Source organism: Merops nubicus, unplaced genomic scaffold, assembly GCF_000691845.1.
Source record: "Merops nubicus isolate BGI_N331 unplaced genomic scaffold, ASM69184v1 scaffold22114, whole genome shotgun sequence".
NCBI classification, from domain to species: Eukaryota; Metazoa; Chordata; class Aves; order Coraciiformes; family Meropidae; genus Merops; species Merops nubicus.
The window spans coordinates 18413-34018 of record NW_008603872.1 but is presented as its reverse complement, the minus strand read 5'-3'; the positions used below and the strand labels follow the sequence as shown (position 1 = coordinate 34018).

The window sequence follows — 15606 nt, the reverse complement described above, 5'->3', positions numbered from 1 at the left end:
GCAGGTGCCAGGGGCAGGGGAAGAGGGGGCTGCAGCAGAAACATTCACAGGACTCCAAGCACTGGGCACGGCACCCTTGGCAGCCTCCTCATCCCCGCCCGCCCCCCCATGCCAGCCCCCTTCCTGCAGAGCTGTCAGAACCTCAGGCTCCGAGGAGCTAGGGGCAGATGTTAGAACACCTGCCTTCTTCCTAGTGCTTGCACCATCTCCAGACAGTCACTAAGAGAGCTCAGCTGCCGGCCCGAGTGCTCTCAGAACAACTGAGACTCCACAGGGAGAAGTGGACAGCCCAGACCCTAGCACTCCCAATTCTTCCTTGACTCCATTAAGGAAACAGCAGATGCCTGTACTCCTTGCAGATCCCAGGTCCCCTCGGTGGGCAAGACAGCCCTTAGGGAACAGAGCTTCCTGGGACAGACAATGTGGGAGCAGTACTTGTAGGGTCACAAAGCTGTGTCAAATTCCTCTGGCAGAGTCACTGCATGTTCCTCTTTTTGCTCCTGATCTGCTCCATTCTCCTGATGCTGCTTCATTTGTTCCTTCACTTCCTCCTCCAGGTCAGGTGGCACCACAAACTGATCTTCTGGCTCCATCTGTGACGGAGCAGCAAAATAGCCTGTCTTCTTCTTGGGTGCCTCTGTGGCTACTTCAATGAGGTTGAGGCTCTCCTCCAAGGGCACTATGGATCCATTGGAAAGCTTCTTTCCATAGAGACAGCATGTGGAAAGAGATTTTTGCAGTTCACACTTTTCCTTGACGCCCCTCTGCACAGTGTTGCTGTTTACACTGTTCTGTCTCCGAATGATGAGGACAAGCCCAGAGTCATCCTCTGACCCTGCAGCAGCAGAGCTGTACTCTGCAGCAGGGGGTTCAAACTCCAAGCCCTTTCCTTTACAACAGTGGATGTCCACCTCTACCTCCACTTTACTGCCATTTGTCATCACGCCTTCCACAGGCTGCTCGTCATCACTATCCAGACCGTTGTCAGACTGGTTGCTAGAGAAGGTGGCACTGGAAGGCTGGCGCTGAAAGATGCTTGAGGGGGGCACAGGATGTAGGCTGCAACGTCGCTCTTGTCGTGGTAGCAAACTGCCATCAAGACCAACAGCACTGTGTTCATCTGAAGCTGTAGAGCCCACCTCACTGCTAACCTCGGAAGCAGACAGTTCACTGCTGAACTCCGAAGCAATGCCACTGCTAGACGAGGGTGTTGCTGGCTTGGTGGTGGCAGAACTAAATCCCCCAGGGCCTGGCAGAGTGAGACCGTGCATCTCACACGTGCAGCTGTCGTCACTGATGTTCAGACACACCACCATTGCACCTACATTGTCTTGGCAGCCATAGCTTTGGGCTAAAGTGCAGAGTTTCTTGGCAGCAGCCAGGGGGTCATGGAGGTGGCGCACGGCCGAGACAGCCTCTGCGTAGGAAAGGTGTTCCCAGAGAGCTCTGTTTCCCAGAAGCAGCAGCTCGTCCTGGACAGTCAGTGGAACGGAAGTGACGTGTGGTTTGGGCAAGATCCAAGGATGTAAGTACGTGCAGCCCAGCATCCGAGTGCAGCAAGTCACACCATTGACCTTATTGTCCTGCAGACAAGAGAAAGGAGGCAGGGGCATTACGCCTGCTGTGAGGGCGTCTGGACAGCAGTCTCCCCCCTGCCCACAGGTTGGTTTGGGACCTTGAGAAAGGTCAGTACACGGCTACAGTACGGGAGAAAGGGATCTAGGTACCACAGCACAGACATTCGCTGTACTGGATCGTCAGGCACAGTAACTGCTCATCACCCATGCTGGCAGTAGCACTGTTTTATCCCACGAGACATTTTGTTACCTTCTGAAGAGCTGTACTGAACCATTCTGAAATATGCAGCTAGCTAGGTGACCTGCAGCACACTGGTCAGAGAATCTTACTCATTACTCTTACAGCAAACTTTTTTTTTCAGTATAAGCAAGATAGTGACTTTTTACTTTCTCATTGCAAGGCAGATTACCCAGACATTAAATAATTTCTGTGTATTTACTGAGCTATTTCCCTCTTTATTAACAGATAACTGCATTCTGGAGTGTGGTCACTACATCCTGAGGAGGAAAAGAACAAGCAGGTATCTCACACTGCTGCTGTAACCTGGAGGAATTACCTCCTTTCTGTTCCTACTAGACAGTCCCCTTGCCAGCAGTCCCCTGGCACTAGTCTCCTGGAAAGACAACTGCCCATAGCCCTCAGTCCCTCTTCCAGCTTAGGGCATGAGAAGTACACAGTTCCCTCAGCACTTTGAATTCACTTTCTGTGTTCTCAGTTTCTGTATCATCTGAGTGTTGAAGCGTTGCTGCTGCTGCCAAGTACGAAAAATCAGCAGAGGACACATGCAGGGAAGTCTCCTTATATTTTTCAGAATCCAGGGAAGTCTTCTTATATTTTTCAGAATCCATTCACCAGCCAGTTTTTAAACCATTCAGTGTGCTACATTGATTCCACAGTTATGTTTAGTCAGAGTGCTCTGGAATATAGCACCTTGCAGAGCTGTAACACACTAACAGATTGCCCCTGTCACAAAACACTTATCAAACCACCTGATACTTTTTAAAAGACCCCCTGCCAAAGAATGTGTGTTACAGTTCTTCGGAACTTTGCTGTTGTTTCTGAGGTTCCAGAACGCTAACATTTGCAGAGCTCTCCAGTAAGCATTTTAATACTTTTGAACATTGTATTTTTTTTTTTTTTGTGTTAAAGTCTTTACCTGTAATATATTATATTACAGGTAGCATAGATATAATATATTATAGATATTATATATTATGTTATAATTATATACTGAGACATATTCTGCACGTCTCGAGGCCCAGCAATCCTGTACCTTCACTGAGTGAAACATGGAATAAATCCAAAGTGAGGTAACTTGAGTCATACTTCTCAAGAAACAACAAAGATATTTTGTGGGTTTTGAGACAAGATGACTTCCCAGGACCTGCTCTATTCTTCAGTGGCTTCTCTCCACACTCATTCAAGTTATGCACAGTATCGTGGACCTCATCTCCTTTAACTCCACACCTATTTCCTTTCCTCCCTTTCTCCTCAAGCCACCCTTCACAACCTGTACATGTAGTTCTCAGGCCATAATGGGTGTTTTAGGAACATGCCATTCTGAATACCTAATCAGCAAAAGCAGAGCAGGAAACAATACACAAGGCACTTGAACACCTTCATGCCATCCTCTCCCCTGTAGCATTGTGCAGGCAGCAGAGCTCATGTATTTGTACCAAGCTTTTAAAGGAGGGTAGAAGCTGAAGTGAAGAGGGTCCATACCAACCTCTGTTATAATGGCTTTTTGCTCCTTGACTCTCTTGGCTTCTTCTGAACACTGTTCAAGGCTGAAGACTTTGGAGAGAGGCAGTGGTTTCCCACTTCGGCACAGCAGGGCTTGGCACGTCCCCACGTTGGCCACCGTCAGAGAAAAGCTGCTGGCCGAATCGGCCGCATCGTGACGTATATAGCAAAGGACAGCAGAGGAACCCAGCTTCTGCCCAGCCATGCCCAGCTTCCTGTTGGAAGAGAAGGTGTAGGAAGGCTCCAGACTCCAGTGACAAGCATTCTGGAGGGCTGCCTCACCCCACCTAACACATTAAGTGATATACCTATGCAGGTCCCACCAGGACCAGCTTGCTCACTGTCCTACCTGTGGGAGACCAAGAAGGTGTTGGACATGAACATGGTGTCTGACTGCTGTACCTCCTCCAGGAGCACATCGGCCATGGTGCACTGCAGCAGGCGTGGCAGCTCCTCATTCTTGTCACCATCAAACATGCCATACACAGCTTCCATCCCGTCTGCAAAGCTTCCCAGGGCCAGGGATGACACACACAGCCTATTTGAAAAGCATAAAAGCAAAGTTAATATGTCTCAGAAGATTACAGTCCCCAAGCCATCAGACACCTTGCCATGACTGCTGTTCTCACAGGGCTGTAAAGCCACTGTCCCTACAGTCACCGTCCCATGAGAGGTACAGCAGCATTTTATTGCTGAAACTCTTGCACTCCCCTTGACCACACTGGGGAGAGGGCAAGGGGCACAGCCAGCAAGAGAACGAAAGGGTGAGAAGCAAAGTTCAAGCATCCCAGGATAAGTGTGAAAACTGAGGGAAAGGACAATGAGGAGGCTTGAGTTACAAAGACTTATCAAGAGATCTGAAGAGAAAGAAGGGCAGAGGAAGTCTTGAAGCAAAACGGGTCTGCTTGGGTGCTTATCAGTGCACTCCACCTAGCATGCTGAGAGGACAAAGTGCCAGCATCCAGCAGACCACAATACTCACTTATTTCTTTGGCCTGCCATCTCAGCTACTCCATGACTCCAGAAGGCAGAAGTGAGTGCTGAGTCTGCTGTGAGGGATGGCTTAGCATCAATCTTCAGCGTGGTAATGTGACTACAGAGAGAGAAGAACACAAGTCATTCTCTCCTAAAACAGGCTCTATAGTTTGTGGCCAAAGGACCTTGTCCAGTCTAGAGTTTTTAGACAGCAGCCTGTGGAAAGAACTGGACCAAAGGGAGGAGTTTAAGGTCTTGGCCCTCCGGAGATGTCTGGCTGCTTATGCCAGAGACAGCTGGGAAAACATCATAGCACCTAAGAAGCTGTTTGCTTGGTCTGGTGATTTGAACCCAGACTTTTCTCTTCCTGTGAGACAGAAATCTTCAGCTGCCTCAGGCAGGAAACAGTATAACACCATGCAATGCTGTGACATGCATTTTACTCTCCCCACTTCCTCTCCTGGGAAGGGTTACCCTTCCCTGTGCAGGTCACTATTAGGTTGGTAACTCCGTGGCTCACCTAAAGATGTCCAGTGTCTTGTGTTCTAGCACCAGGTTTGTGTTTCCACTCAGGTCCAACTCTTGCAAGGCACCTGGCAGTGCCTCAGGGATTAGGATTTCAGTTAACTCATTGCAGCTCAAGTCCACAAACTGCAGTATGGAAAAAAACCCAAAAAAACAAAAAAACCAAAACAAAACCACAATGGCAAAGAAAATAGTCTCTGTTTTGCCATGTGATCAGTTAGTCCAGTGCTCCTTCCAAACATCATGTGCCCTCGCTACTGACTGTATCCCTCCAACAGGTCATGAAAGTGGCTCTGACCGGTCAGTGCAAGAATCACTTATCAACAGCAAGTACATCTGAACTGCAATAGCCACAACTCCAGCACAGAAAGAACAGGTCACACTAGACATAACAGAAGGCTTATATATAGAAACTGCCTAGCTAAATAACACTCCCCACTGCTCAAACAGTAAACCAGAAATGTGCCGAGTCAGAGACAGATGGTGAAAATGAGTGAGAGATGAGGCACTTTGATGGACTCAAAGGCAGCAGATCTCAAATGCATATTCTGTGCCCTTTCCTCAGACTTATCAGGCAAAATGCTGCCATCTCCAGTTCCTCTCCTACCAGTTACTCTTCATTCTCCAACTCAAAGTTTCGCCCCATATCTCTTTACCTTCTCTGTAGGAATACCTGAATACGGGGCAAATGCAGGATCTCTGGGAAGACGCTGATTTCATTAGAGTGTGCAATAAGGGTATGAAGTAGCTTGCAGTTGGCCACTGTTGTAGGAATTGTTTTCAACTTGTTGCCGCTCAGATTCAGCTCTTCCAAGTGCTCCAACTTACTAAGTTTGCTGAAAGGGAAACAAAGAATAATACTGTATCATACAGGCAATAAACTGTCACTTTCTGAACCTGCAGATAAGGCATCCAGAGACACAGCTCTTTATGAGCTGCATTTCTCATTTATTGATAGGAGACCAAAGGTCCTAAGAGATGCTCTAATAAGAGCCCATGGTCCCAAAGCCTGGCTTGGCTTTACACAACGGACAGACCCCTTCACTCCCGAGTTCTAAAGCACTAAAGCAGAAGACTGTAGTGTCTTAGTTTTAAAACTGGTAAAAAACCTAAGCTGTGTCAGTGCACTTTGTAGAAATGAACAGATTTACATGAAAGTGGTTGCTTAGCCTGACCAGTACCAGGAAAAAATCATGACAAAGGCTGCACAGATGCAGTCAATAACAAATTCATTGTGCTGACATCATCACCATCATAAGTCATCCCTTAGATTTCTGTGCAAATGTAACCAAATGTGCTGGGTTTTATCAGGCTACAAATTAAGCCAACACAGAAGTCTACCAGTATAGCACTAGCTTTCTACTATATTCCAGAGAAAATACATTTCATATCCCAAAACAGGATTGCAGAAGGTACTGAAAGGTTATAATGAATTAAGAATTCAGTGTAAGTCCTTCTAGCAGGGTTCTGTGGAAAGGCACTTTTGATTCAGTGAAAATCAGCAGATCAGCAATTAGTAAGAAAAAAACCCACATGCTCAACAAATTATACCTAGTAAAATATGCAGGGGAAAAAAGTGGTGGAATCTGTTTCAACATATAATAATATCAACTACTCCGTAACACAAACACATCTTAAGAGCATGTGATTTAAATTAGCTAATTAACGTTATGCAAATAGGAGATTGTACAAGCCACAATTAGAGGAAACCATCCTCAGAGGCATGACTCTGAAAAAGGCTTGAGTCAGATGAACAGTTAGTCAGAACAGAACAGTGTACAAAGACGTCACCAGAAGGGGACTCAAGCGGATGCTCACAACCAACATTATCCGTTTATGATTTTCAGTAGAGCAGCATCCAAAAGTTCTGCTGTCTACATAGCCACAAAAGCACTGAGAAGTTGGAAAGGGTTTGGAGGAACCCTCCCTGCATACTAGAGAAAGTAAAAAGGCTCAGTATACTTATCATTATACATAAACAGCTGAAGTTTTCTTAGGTTACTCCTGGAAAATGATAGAATCACAGAATGGTTTGGGTTGGAAGGGACCTTTAAAGATCACCTAGTCCAACCCCCACCCCTGCAGCGAGCAGGGATATCTGCAACTAGAGCAGGTTGCTCAGAACCCCTTCCAACCTGGCCTTGAATGTTTCCAGGGATGGGGCATCCACAACTTCTCTGGGCAACCTGTTTCAAAGCCTCATCATAAAACATTTCTTACTTATCTCAAATCTAAATCTACCCTCTTTCAGTTTAAAACTATTGTTCCTTGGCCTGTCACTGCAGGCCTTGGTAAAAAGTCTCTCTGCACCTTTCTTGTAAGCCCCCTTTACACACTGAAAGGCTTCAAGAAGGTTTTCCTGGAGCCCTCCCTTCTCTAGGCTGAACAGCCACAACTATCTCAGCCTGTGCTCCAGCCCTCTGATCATTATTGTGGCCTCCTCTAGACCTGCTCTAACAGGTCCATGTCCTTCTACTAGAAACTCCAGAGCTGGATACAGTGCTCCAGGTGGGGCCTCACAAGAGTGGAGCAGAGGAGGAGAATCACCTCCCTTGGCTTGCTGGCCGTGCTTCTGATGCAGCCCAGGATGTGGCTGGCTTTCAGGCTGCCCGTGCGCATTGCTGGCTCACATCCAATTTGTCATGCACCAGTACTGCTAAGTCCTCCTCTGCAGGGCTGCTCAACCCATTAATCCCCCAGGCTGTATGGATATTGGTGATTGCTCTGACCCAGGTGCAGGCCCTTGCAACTTGGCCTTGTTGAACTTCATGAGGTTTGCATGGACTCGCTCCTCAAGCCTGCCAAGGTCCCTCTGGGTAACATTCCTTCCCTCTAGCCAATCAACTGCAGCACAAAAAAAATAAACCTGACACTGTAGTTTCCATACTAGAAAGACAGTGGGATATACTGGTAAAAAGAAGCAGATAAATAATTCTCACTTGAAAATATGACAGGGGCTTATATAACTGGGAGAAACTGGAATAACTTAATAGGAACACATAGGAGTACCCAGCCTCTTAAGTTTCTGCACCAAGCACAGATTTATCTCTATTTCAACTCCAGACTGTAAGCCTGATGTGTTAATTAATGGATGAAATTGTACAACCTGCATTGGGCAGGAGTTCAGACAAGTTTGACTGAGGGTCTTCTGGAAAAAGTGCAGCACAGCCAGCTGCATGCCAGGAGCACCAAGGCTGTGAAGAAACACTGTCCCCATCCCTACACACACATCCAGCACACCCAGGACAGGAACCACTGCAACCTACCATGTATACCCCTGCAAGCACCCTGTGCCAACCCTCTGTCACATGCCACTCCTCAGTGTGTGTGTAGGCACGGCAGGTAGGCAGGCTGCTGTCAGCAAGCCCCAGGCAGAGCATCTTCCTTTGACACTGATGTACATACAGTCACAGTAAGGCAGCCAACATTCTCCTGGTGAGCACTATCCTGCCCACCTGCCTTCCTTATTTACCTTGCAGGGAAAGTTTGTAGGTGGTTGTTTGCCAGGTGTAGGATCCGCAGGCCCGGGTGTCCCACCAAGACAGGGATGCATTGATCTGTGAGGTTATTACTGGTCAAGTAAAGCAGCTGCAGCATGCTCAGACTCTCCTCCCCTGTACAGGCAGGGGGCAGGGATTCCAGGCTGTTTGCAGATGCATTCAGGTACCTGAGGCTAACGACAGCAAGTGCAAAAATCAGACTTCACATCATCTAAACCACACCACTAACAGCAGGAAAAGGGACTGTACAAATGCCAGTGTGGTCAGAACAACAGTATTGGACAGCAGGGCAGACAATACAGTGTAACCTCCCTATTATGAGTCTACTAATGACTTATTAGCTGTATAGTACTGTGGATGCACACAGCATCTTACAGTAAACAGTGAGTACGGAAGAGCCTGTGGAGGGGCTGGGTAATACTGGTGGAAGCAGAATACATAAACTCTTTACTCACTCTTTGAAAGAAGGGTTGATCTGTGCCTGAACAGTTTTGACAGGCTGTTCATTCGTAAGCATCTTTTTCACTGTTCTCCAGTGACTTGATATACTGTCTGCTGTAACACCTTATTGTGGTTTGAGGCTTGGAATGGGATCGTGACCTTCCAGCAACTGGGAGGACCCCGGGTGGGTGTGAAACCATTATATTCCCTCCCCTTCCCACACACACTCTGATAAGAGTCAGGGAGTGGTTTCTAGTTTCACTCCTGCCTCGGAGCTTGGAGACGGAGGTTGTCCTTTCACTCCGTGGGACCCTGGAACCATTTCTGAGGGTTTTGTATATTTTACTTTTTGTATTTTTCCCCTAATCTTTGTATATATTATTTTCCTTACCTCCCTTTTTCGTTTTCTGTTCCTTGTTGAACAATATACTTCATTTTTTTTCCAAAGTCTCTCTCTCTCTCTCTCAGGGGTTGGGGGGGGGAGAGGCGAGTACCTAGTTCTGTTCCGTGTGGGTCCTGCCCTGAACCCCTTTTTACACGGAACCAGGACACACCTGAAAATCTCTATGGCTTCCTTCCTTTGCACCTGAATTTACACACTACTTGTCTTAAAGACAAACCTCTTCAGGCAGTTACATGACCTTAGAAACAGCTGCAACTGAAGCCAACTCTTCCATGGGCTGTGGGGTTAGGCAAGCCTCTGTTTTCTTGTAATGAAACAGTAACATGGACTGATTCCCCAAAATCAGTTCGACAGCTTCCCTTATAGCACCTGCATTACCCCCTCACTGAGGGCACAACTCCTTACCTCTTATGCAAATGGCACCTTGCAAAGGCAGCCACGAAGACACCACTATCAGCCTTTACAGTTCCAAAGGTTAACGCAGACAAAAGACGCTCAGCTATTGCCACTTACTTCAGAGCCTTGACAAAGAGCATCTCTGGCAGTTTAGTCAACAGGTTGTGCTGAAGGTCCAGCACCTCCAGTGGAATGTGTTCCAGAAGAGGCGGAATGCTCTGCAGGCGATTGTGCCCCACCATCAACTTCCGAAGGCTCAGGCTGCTAAGGACCCTGGAAAGACACACGGTTCTCTGTGTCAGCTTGGCTCACTCCTCTTCACAGCCACAGAGTGGGAAAAGGCAGTGTTTAATCTGTTATAATTTGACTGTACAGCAGAGAAAAATTAAAACACAGGGATCCATTAAAAGAAAACAACGACAAAAAAACCCACACATGGTAAGGTACCTCAGTCACTGAATGCTTGGAAGTATATTTACATTTCCCTCTGTGCTACTGCAGATGAGTAACTTGTGATCCCAGTCTGTGTGCACGTGCCTAGCATTCTCTCAGACAAAAAAAGAAATGCCACAAAGGATAGATTTAAATGCTTGTTTTCACCTGTAGATAGAAAGGAGTGCTTCCCCTGTGCCAGCTTAAATTCAGAGCTTTAACAGGCTGCATAGCACTCCCATATTACTTCTGAGGTTGTTGTCACACTCTCCAGAACTGCAGTGCTTACTGAAGGAAAAGGCCTCTATCCCCCCAAATTGCAAAGAATTGCCTGCAGGAATTTTGAGAAAAGGTATCTGAAGAAATCTGGGCAGAGCCCAGAAATATTCTGCCCATTTGTGCAAGGTGATAATTTGGGACTATATGCTCAGAGTCCTGTACAGAACAGCCTGGAAACACGAAATGCTAAAGCTGATGCATTGGTGAACTGCCCCATGTGGACCAATTAATTAAGTTTCTTTCTGAATGCTGTGGCTTCTCAGGGCTAATTATACTGGGGGAAAAAAGACTCAAAACGCTCAAATGCAGACACACCAATTTCCTCATTTGAGCTGACTCATCCAGAGCTAGCTTGGGTTACCTCCACCCAGTGCTGCTGTGCACCACTATCTTCAGACAACTCGGTGTAAAAGACAACTTTCTGGTGAACTACATCCCCTTACACAAGGCTGTTTAAGCTTTAGTCTGCTGAATTAACCTGATCAATGGCTGGAAGTCAATGCTGGCAAAGTTCTAACTGTACAAAAGGCATACTCACAGCGTTGATGACAAACACATACTGGAAGGAATCCTATAGGGATACAGTAAATTCCAGCACTTAGGAATCTTTAAAAATGCCTGAGTTTGTTTTTTGAACATATATGTGTCTAAATGCTGCAGGTTCTTTTTCTGTAACATATTAAAATTTGGTCCTTTTCATCCATTGGCCTGTCTAAATTTTTTTTTTTTTAAGTTCTTATTATCACATCCTTTTCTTGCTTTTGATGTATATAGTCTTGTCTCTGGAATGTCACTGCTAAAATCACTTCCTATGACTGCTGTTTGAACTGCTCCAACCTGCACTCTGAATTTCTTCACTGTAATCCACCCTTCTGTTCAACCTCAGTATCGCTCACCCTAGGCATGGTGTCTCACTCGTTACAATCGCACCCCTACCAAACACACTTGTTAGGTTAGGAACATTTGTGCTTTGCTTCTTCTCATGATAGCTCTGGTACCTTGGAAAAGTCATAAATATCTACAAAATTATATTAGTTCTTGGATCTGAAGAAACTGAAAGGGAAACAGGGAGACAGGAGGTGGCTGGTGACGTGTTGTGAAAGCTGCCTTTGAGATCAGCCATATCGTATCACCCTACAAAATGTAAGAGACCACATCTCTGTGGGACAATGCAGGACGTGGCCTCACCTAGACCTGTGTTCACATCCGCTGTGGTAACACAACTAAACCATAGCAGTGTGTCCTACTTTAGGTGCCAACAGCTGCAGTAGAGGCATAGGATGAAATTACCCGTCTCCTGTTATGGAGAAGCTGCTTTAGGAGTCAATTCTTTCCGATATTTGAATACAGAGTATTTCTGATGCTGCACAGAGAAAGTAAGTGGATTATATCTCTGCACAAAAAGGAATAAAACAACTGGAGTAGGACTGCTTCTCTCTCCCAGTCACCTCACCAAAGAAGAAAGCTCAGCTCTGTATAAGAAAAAGGTTTGCTGACCTTGATGGAAGCTCCACAAGGAGGTTGTAGCTCACATTCAAAACTTCCAGTTTCTTTGCTTCACAGGCCCAGTCTGGGACACACTGCAGTTGATTGCTGCAAAAAGCAAGGGGGAAAAGCTAGACACCAGCACTCCACATGGAACATACACTCTGTTTGAATGCTGCATGGCATTAGTGTCAACCAAAGCAGAAACAACAGGCAGGAAACGAACAACTGTACTGAAGCTAGTCACATGGAATTTACCTCATGGCTAGCTGTGCATGACTGGTAGAAAGTATTGATGCAAGGCTCTGATGATCAGGCTTTTTGTTTACAGCACTGACATGAGCAGAACAGGCCATCCCATGCTATCCTGCTATTGTCCTTCAACCAAGAACTGAAGGAAAGGTGATCAGGTCCTGTGGGCATTCTTACAGGTCTCACAACGCTGCTCCAAGGGCAGATGTAGGCAACAAAGCCAACAGCAGAGATCATTGGCAGCTACTCTAAATGTCTGCTCCACAGATTCCCCCCATTCAGCCCAGTAAGCAGCCACAAGCTCCGTGGTCCCTGCTACGCTTTGTTTGTGCATTACAGCCCACAGCTGAAGGACAGCCAGTCACCTGACAGGTCATACTGGTTCAGAGGGGCTTCTGGTGTTGGGCACTTTCATTATTCTTTAGTGCTGGATTCTCCAGTTCTGCTGTGAAGAAGCAGTGACTTCCCTCAATTGCTCTCAACTCTTTCTAAAAGCTTAAAAGCTCCAGCAAATTTCTGCAGAAAACAGCAAAGGTGTCCAGATAATTGCTTTATATTCTGTGGTGTATAGTCACTTACTGAGAGAGTTCTAGACATGTCAGTTGACCAGGAACTGGATAAATATTGACAGCTGTCAGACCTGATGAAGTAAAGCAAATAATTATGATTGCAGAGCTTCAGGGAGAAAAGAGCACAGAGAACCAGACAGACTAGCTAGCAAGTGAGACTCATGGTCTTACTTTACAGATACTCAAGATCTTATCCTTCCCAAGACAGAGTTCATACATCTGCCATATGGCCCTACAGCTTCTCACTATCACACTTCTCCATGTGCCACATGGGGCACCAGAACAAAGGAGAGCTGTACTTTTATTTGTGGACTCCCAAACAGATGTCACTGGAAGGTGGATCCCTCTGACAGTAACTCAACACCACAGCCTCCTCCTATTACACAGCCTGTGCACATCCATGCACATGTGACCACTAGGAGCTGACCACATATGGTCTCAGTACTGTAATATCAGTATTTATTTTGAGGGAGGCAGGGCAAAGGGCTGTCTTCCTTTGTTCCCAGGGCTTGAAGGAAGAAGGCAGGGGAAGAAGGCAGGGAGACGTACAGTTGCTGTTGGCATAGAGGGCCCGAAGGGAGAAGCCACTCAGTGTCAACTCTTTCAGCTTATTCCGCTCGCAGTGCAGCTGCTCCAGGCTGCCCAAGGAGCTCAGATCCAAATCTGTCATCTGATTGTCTCGTAAATCCATGTAAGTCACAGATTTGTTCCCTTCCAGAGTGTCAGCAGATGCTCTCTTCAGGTTGTTCAGCCTAAACACTCAGAGATAAGAGTTACAAGGTCAGAAAATAGGACACTGTACATCAGTAGGAAGAGAGAAGAAAGTGAAGATTAAGGCCAAAGGTGAGCACAGTGAAATGTGTGAGGAGCAAGATGTGTGATTTCAGGCAGTGAATACAAAGAAAAACATTTCCTTTATCAGCACTGCTATGCAAAACCATTTTACCCATTCCCCAATATTTAAGAGATTCTGAAGACCGGTGTACAAATTAGACGCCAGGCCAAGGGACAGCTACTGTACACTGAACACAGGAAGCTAATGCAGAGACTAGATATTGGGCTGCCTTGCCACAGACAAAAAGTTCTTTGTCCCTTTCTGAGACCTCTGCAGTCATCAGCCTGCAAAATCAGGATCACATCTCTAGGGTGGCGGGGAGGCGGAAGGCAAAAAAAGGTAGGAGAGATCACAGAGCTACTGAAACTCCTAGTAACAGCATATTAAAAGAAGAAATCAGAGGGCTGAGCCACGTTCAATGGCTTCAGGCATTGCTCAGTTAACCTTGCTTCTCTAAGTGAATTCTGCACACCCTCAGAAAGAGAACTCCCTGAAAGCTAAAGAAAAAAATGAAAAAAGAAATACTGCAAAAAGTACTAGAAGCTACAGAGCTCCTCTACTGTAAATGGGAAGTAGCCATCTGCTCTATAGACACATACAAGTTTCCCCACCTCACCTCAGGTCCACACTTTTGATGTGACTCATCTGGTTCAGCACTGCAAGGTCCAGGGTCTCTAGCAAGTTCCCTGCCAGGGCCAGCTTGTCTAAGAGGACGAGTTTCTCACAAACTGCTGGCAGTTCACAGAAATTATTGAAGGAAAGCCCAAGACAGCTGAGCTGCTGCAGACTTCCCAGTTCTTCTGGTAAGGATGTGAGGAAATTCCCATCAAGCCAGAAGGTCTGGAGACTGCAGCAATGAAAAAGGAAAAGAATGTAATTCAGCAAAAAGAAGTGAACATGACACTTAATATTTTTAGTGTATTTTCTCATATTGCTGGTTAGTCTCAGTATGGCTATTTTTTTTAAACACAAAGTTACTGTAGTACTTTTATTACACGTGTAATAGGCTTGGAACTCCATGTATGCAACACCAAATAGATGCCAAAATATTTTGGAGGTAAACTTTCAGTTGTGCCAAAGACTGTAAGTTAACATAAGCAAAATACACATCAATACTTATATTGTAAATGAAAGACATTTACTCAGACACTTGATTTTCTACAAATTAAGAACTCCTCACTTTGTATGCTGGAGAGTCTTTAAAAGAACTATGACAATCTAAAAAGAAGCTAAAAAAAGACAGCAATAACAGTACAGACTTGTCTCATAAGAAACAAAAAACATCAGCTGTGCCTTCATCACCTGATTGCTGGAATCTCCTATCACTCTTATGGTGCTTACTCACATCTATGGCACTTATGGCACAGTTTAATCACAACTCCTACCACACTAATGCACTGGTACCAGCTTTTTACATTCTAGTTGTTCTGTCACACAATCAGAAAAGAATACTGGAGCTTTCTGTTGCCAGATGAATTGTTTTAAAGTTTGCACAGCTTTTGAGACTCAAATCCCCAAAATACAACTGCCTCGTCATGATTATGATCCAACAAAGAACTCTCTGAACAGTGTTTAGTAGTGACAGAAGTGCAGTCTGGGGCCATAAAGAGTTCTTATTCCTAAGGGCTCTAGTGGTCACAAAGATGACTGTACCCAGAACTAAGCTGTTAATTTCTAAAAACTGTAAGCCTGCTTACAGTTTTTTCCTCAGTGTGCACATGGCTGAAAGACCACTCTGGAAATCACTTGCTTACATCCAGTGTAGCTGCAGACACCTTTTTTTAAAGATACAAGCTGGAGGAAGAGCATGCCACAATGAACCAACAGTTCAATACCAATGTTTATCTAGACAAATGCAACAATAACCTTGTAATGAAGTTTACCTCAGTGAAAGCTTAAGTTCTGGATAGCTACTGGGGAAAATGGAGAAAGCTTCTACACCAGCAAACTCCTTAAGACAAAATTTTCAGAAGGGATTGCCCAAGTATTTCCATCTTAAAATCCTCTAACACAAAAAGCAAACAATTCTGTAGAAAGCTATCAAAACATACCAGTGTGGACAAAAGTCACTAGGCCTCTGCAAGAGCCACAGAGACTCCACAGAAAGGTTTCATACAAGAAATTAAAATTTTAATACAAACTGCATCAGTGTTGAAAATATTAAAGACAAATAATAAACAGAAATTCATAAAG

The 15606-nt window shown here is 45.5% G+C and overlaps 1 protein-coding gene across 1 annotated transcript in view; it reads right to left on the bottom strand.

Moving 5' to 3' along the window:
- Positions 1 to 443: 443 nt before the first annotated feature.
- The window catches only part of PHLPP2 (PH domain and leucine rich repeat protein phosphatase 2), a gene marked incomplete at its 5' end in the record, with an annotated part of 33570 nt that continues 18407 nt past the window's right edge, over positions 444 to 15606 (bottom strand). The window contains 12 exons of the mRNA XM_008938837.1: positions 444 to 1583; positions 3305 to 3536; positions 3671 to 3859; positions 4304 to 4414; positions 4817 to 4947; positions 5495 to 5657; positions 8294 to 8494; positions 9679 to 9834; positions 11770 to 11865; positions 12589 to 12649; positions 13128 to 13330; positions 14030 to 14260. Of these exons, the coding sequence (XP_008937085.1) occupies positions 444 to 1583; positions 3305 to 3536; positions 3671 to 3859; positions 4304 to 4414; positions 4817 to 4947; positions 5495 to 5657; positions 8294 to 8494; positions 9679 to 9834; positions 11770 to 11865; positions 12589 to 12649; positions 13128 to 13330; positions 14030 to 14260 (2914 nt within the window). The remainder of the gene's footprint in view (positions 1584 to 3304; positions 3537 to 3670; positions 3860 to 4303; positions 4415 to 4816; positions 4948 to 5494; positions 5658 to 8293; positions 8495 to 9678; positions 9835 to 11769; positions 11866 to 12588; positions 12650 to 13127; positions 13331 to 14029; positions 14261 to 15606) is intronic.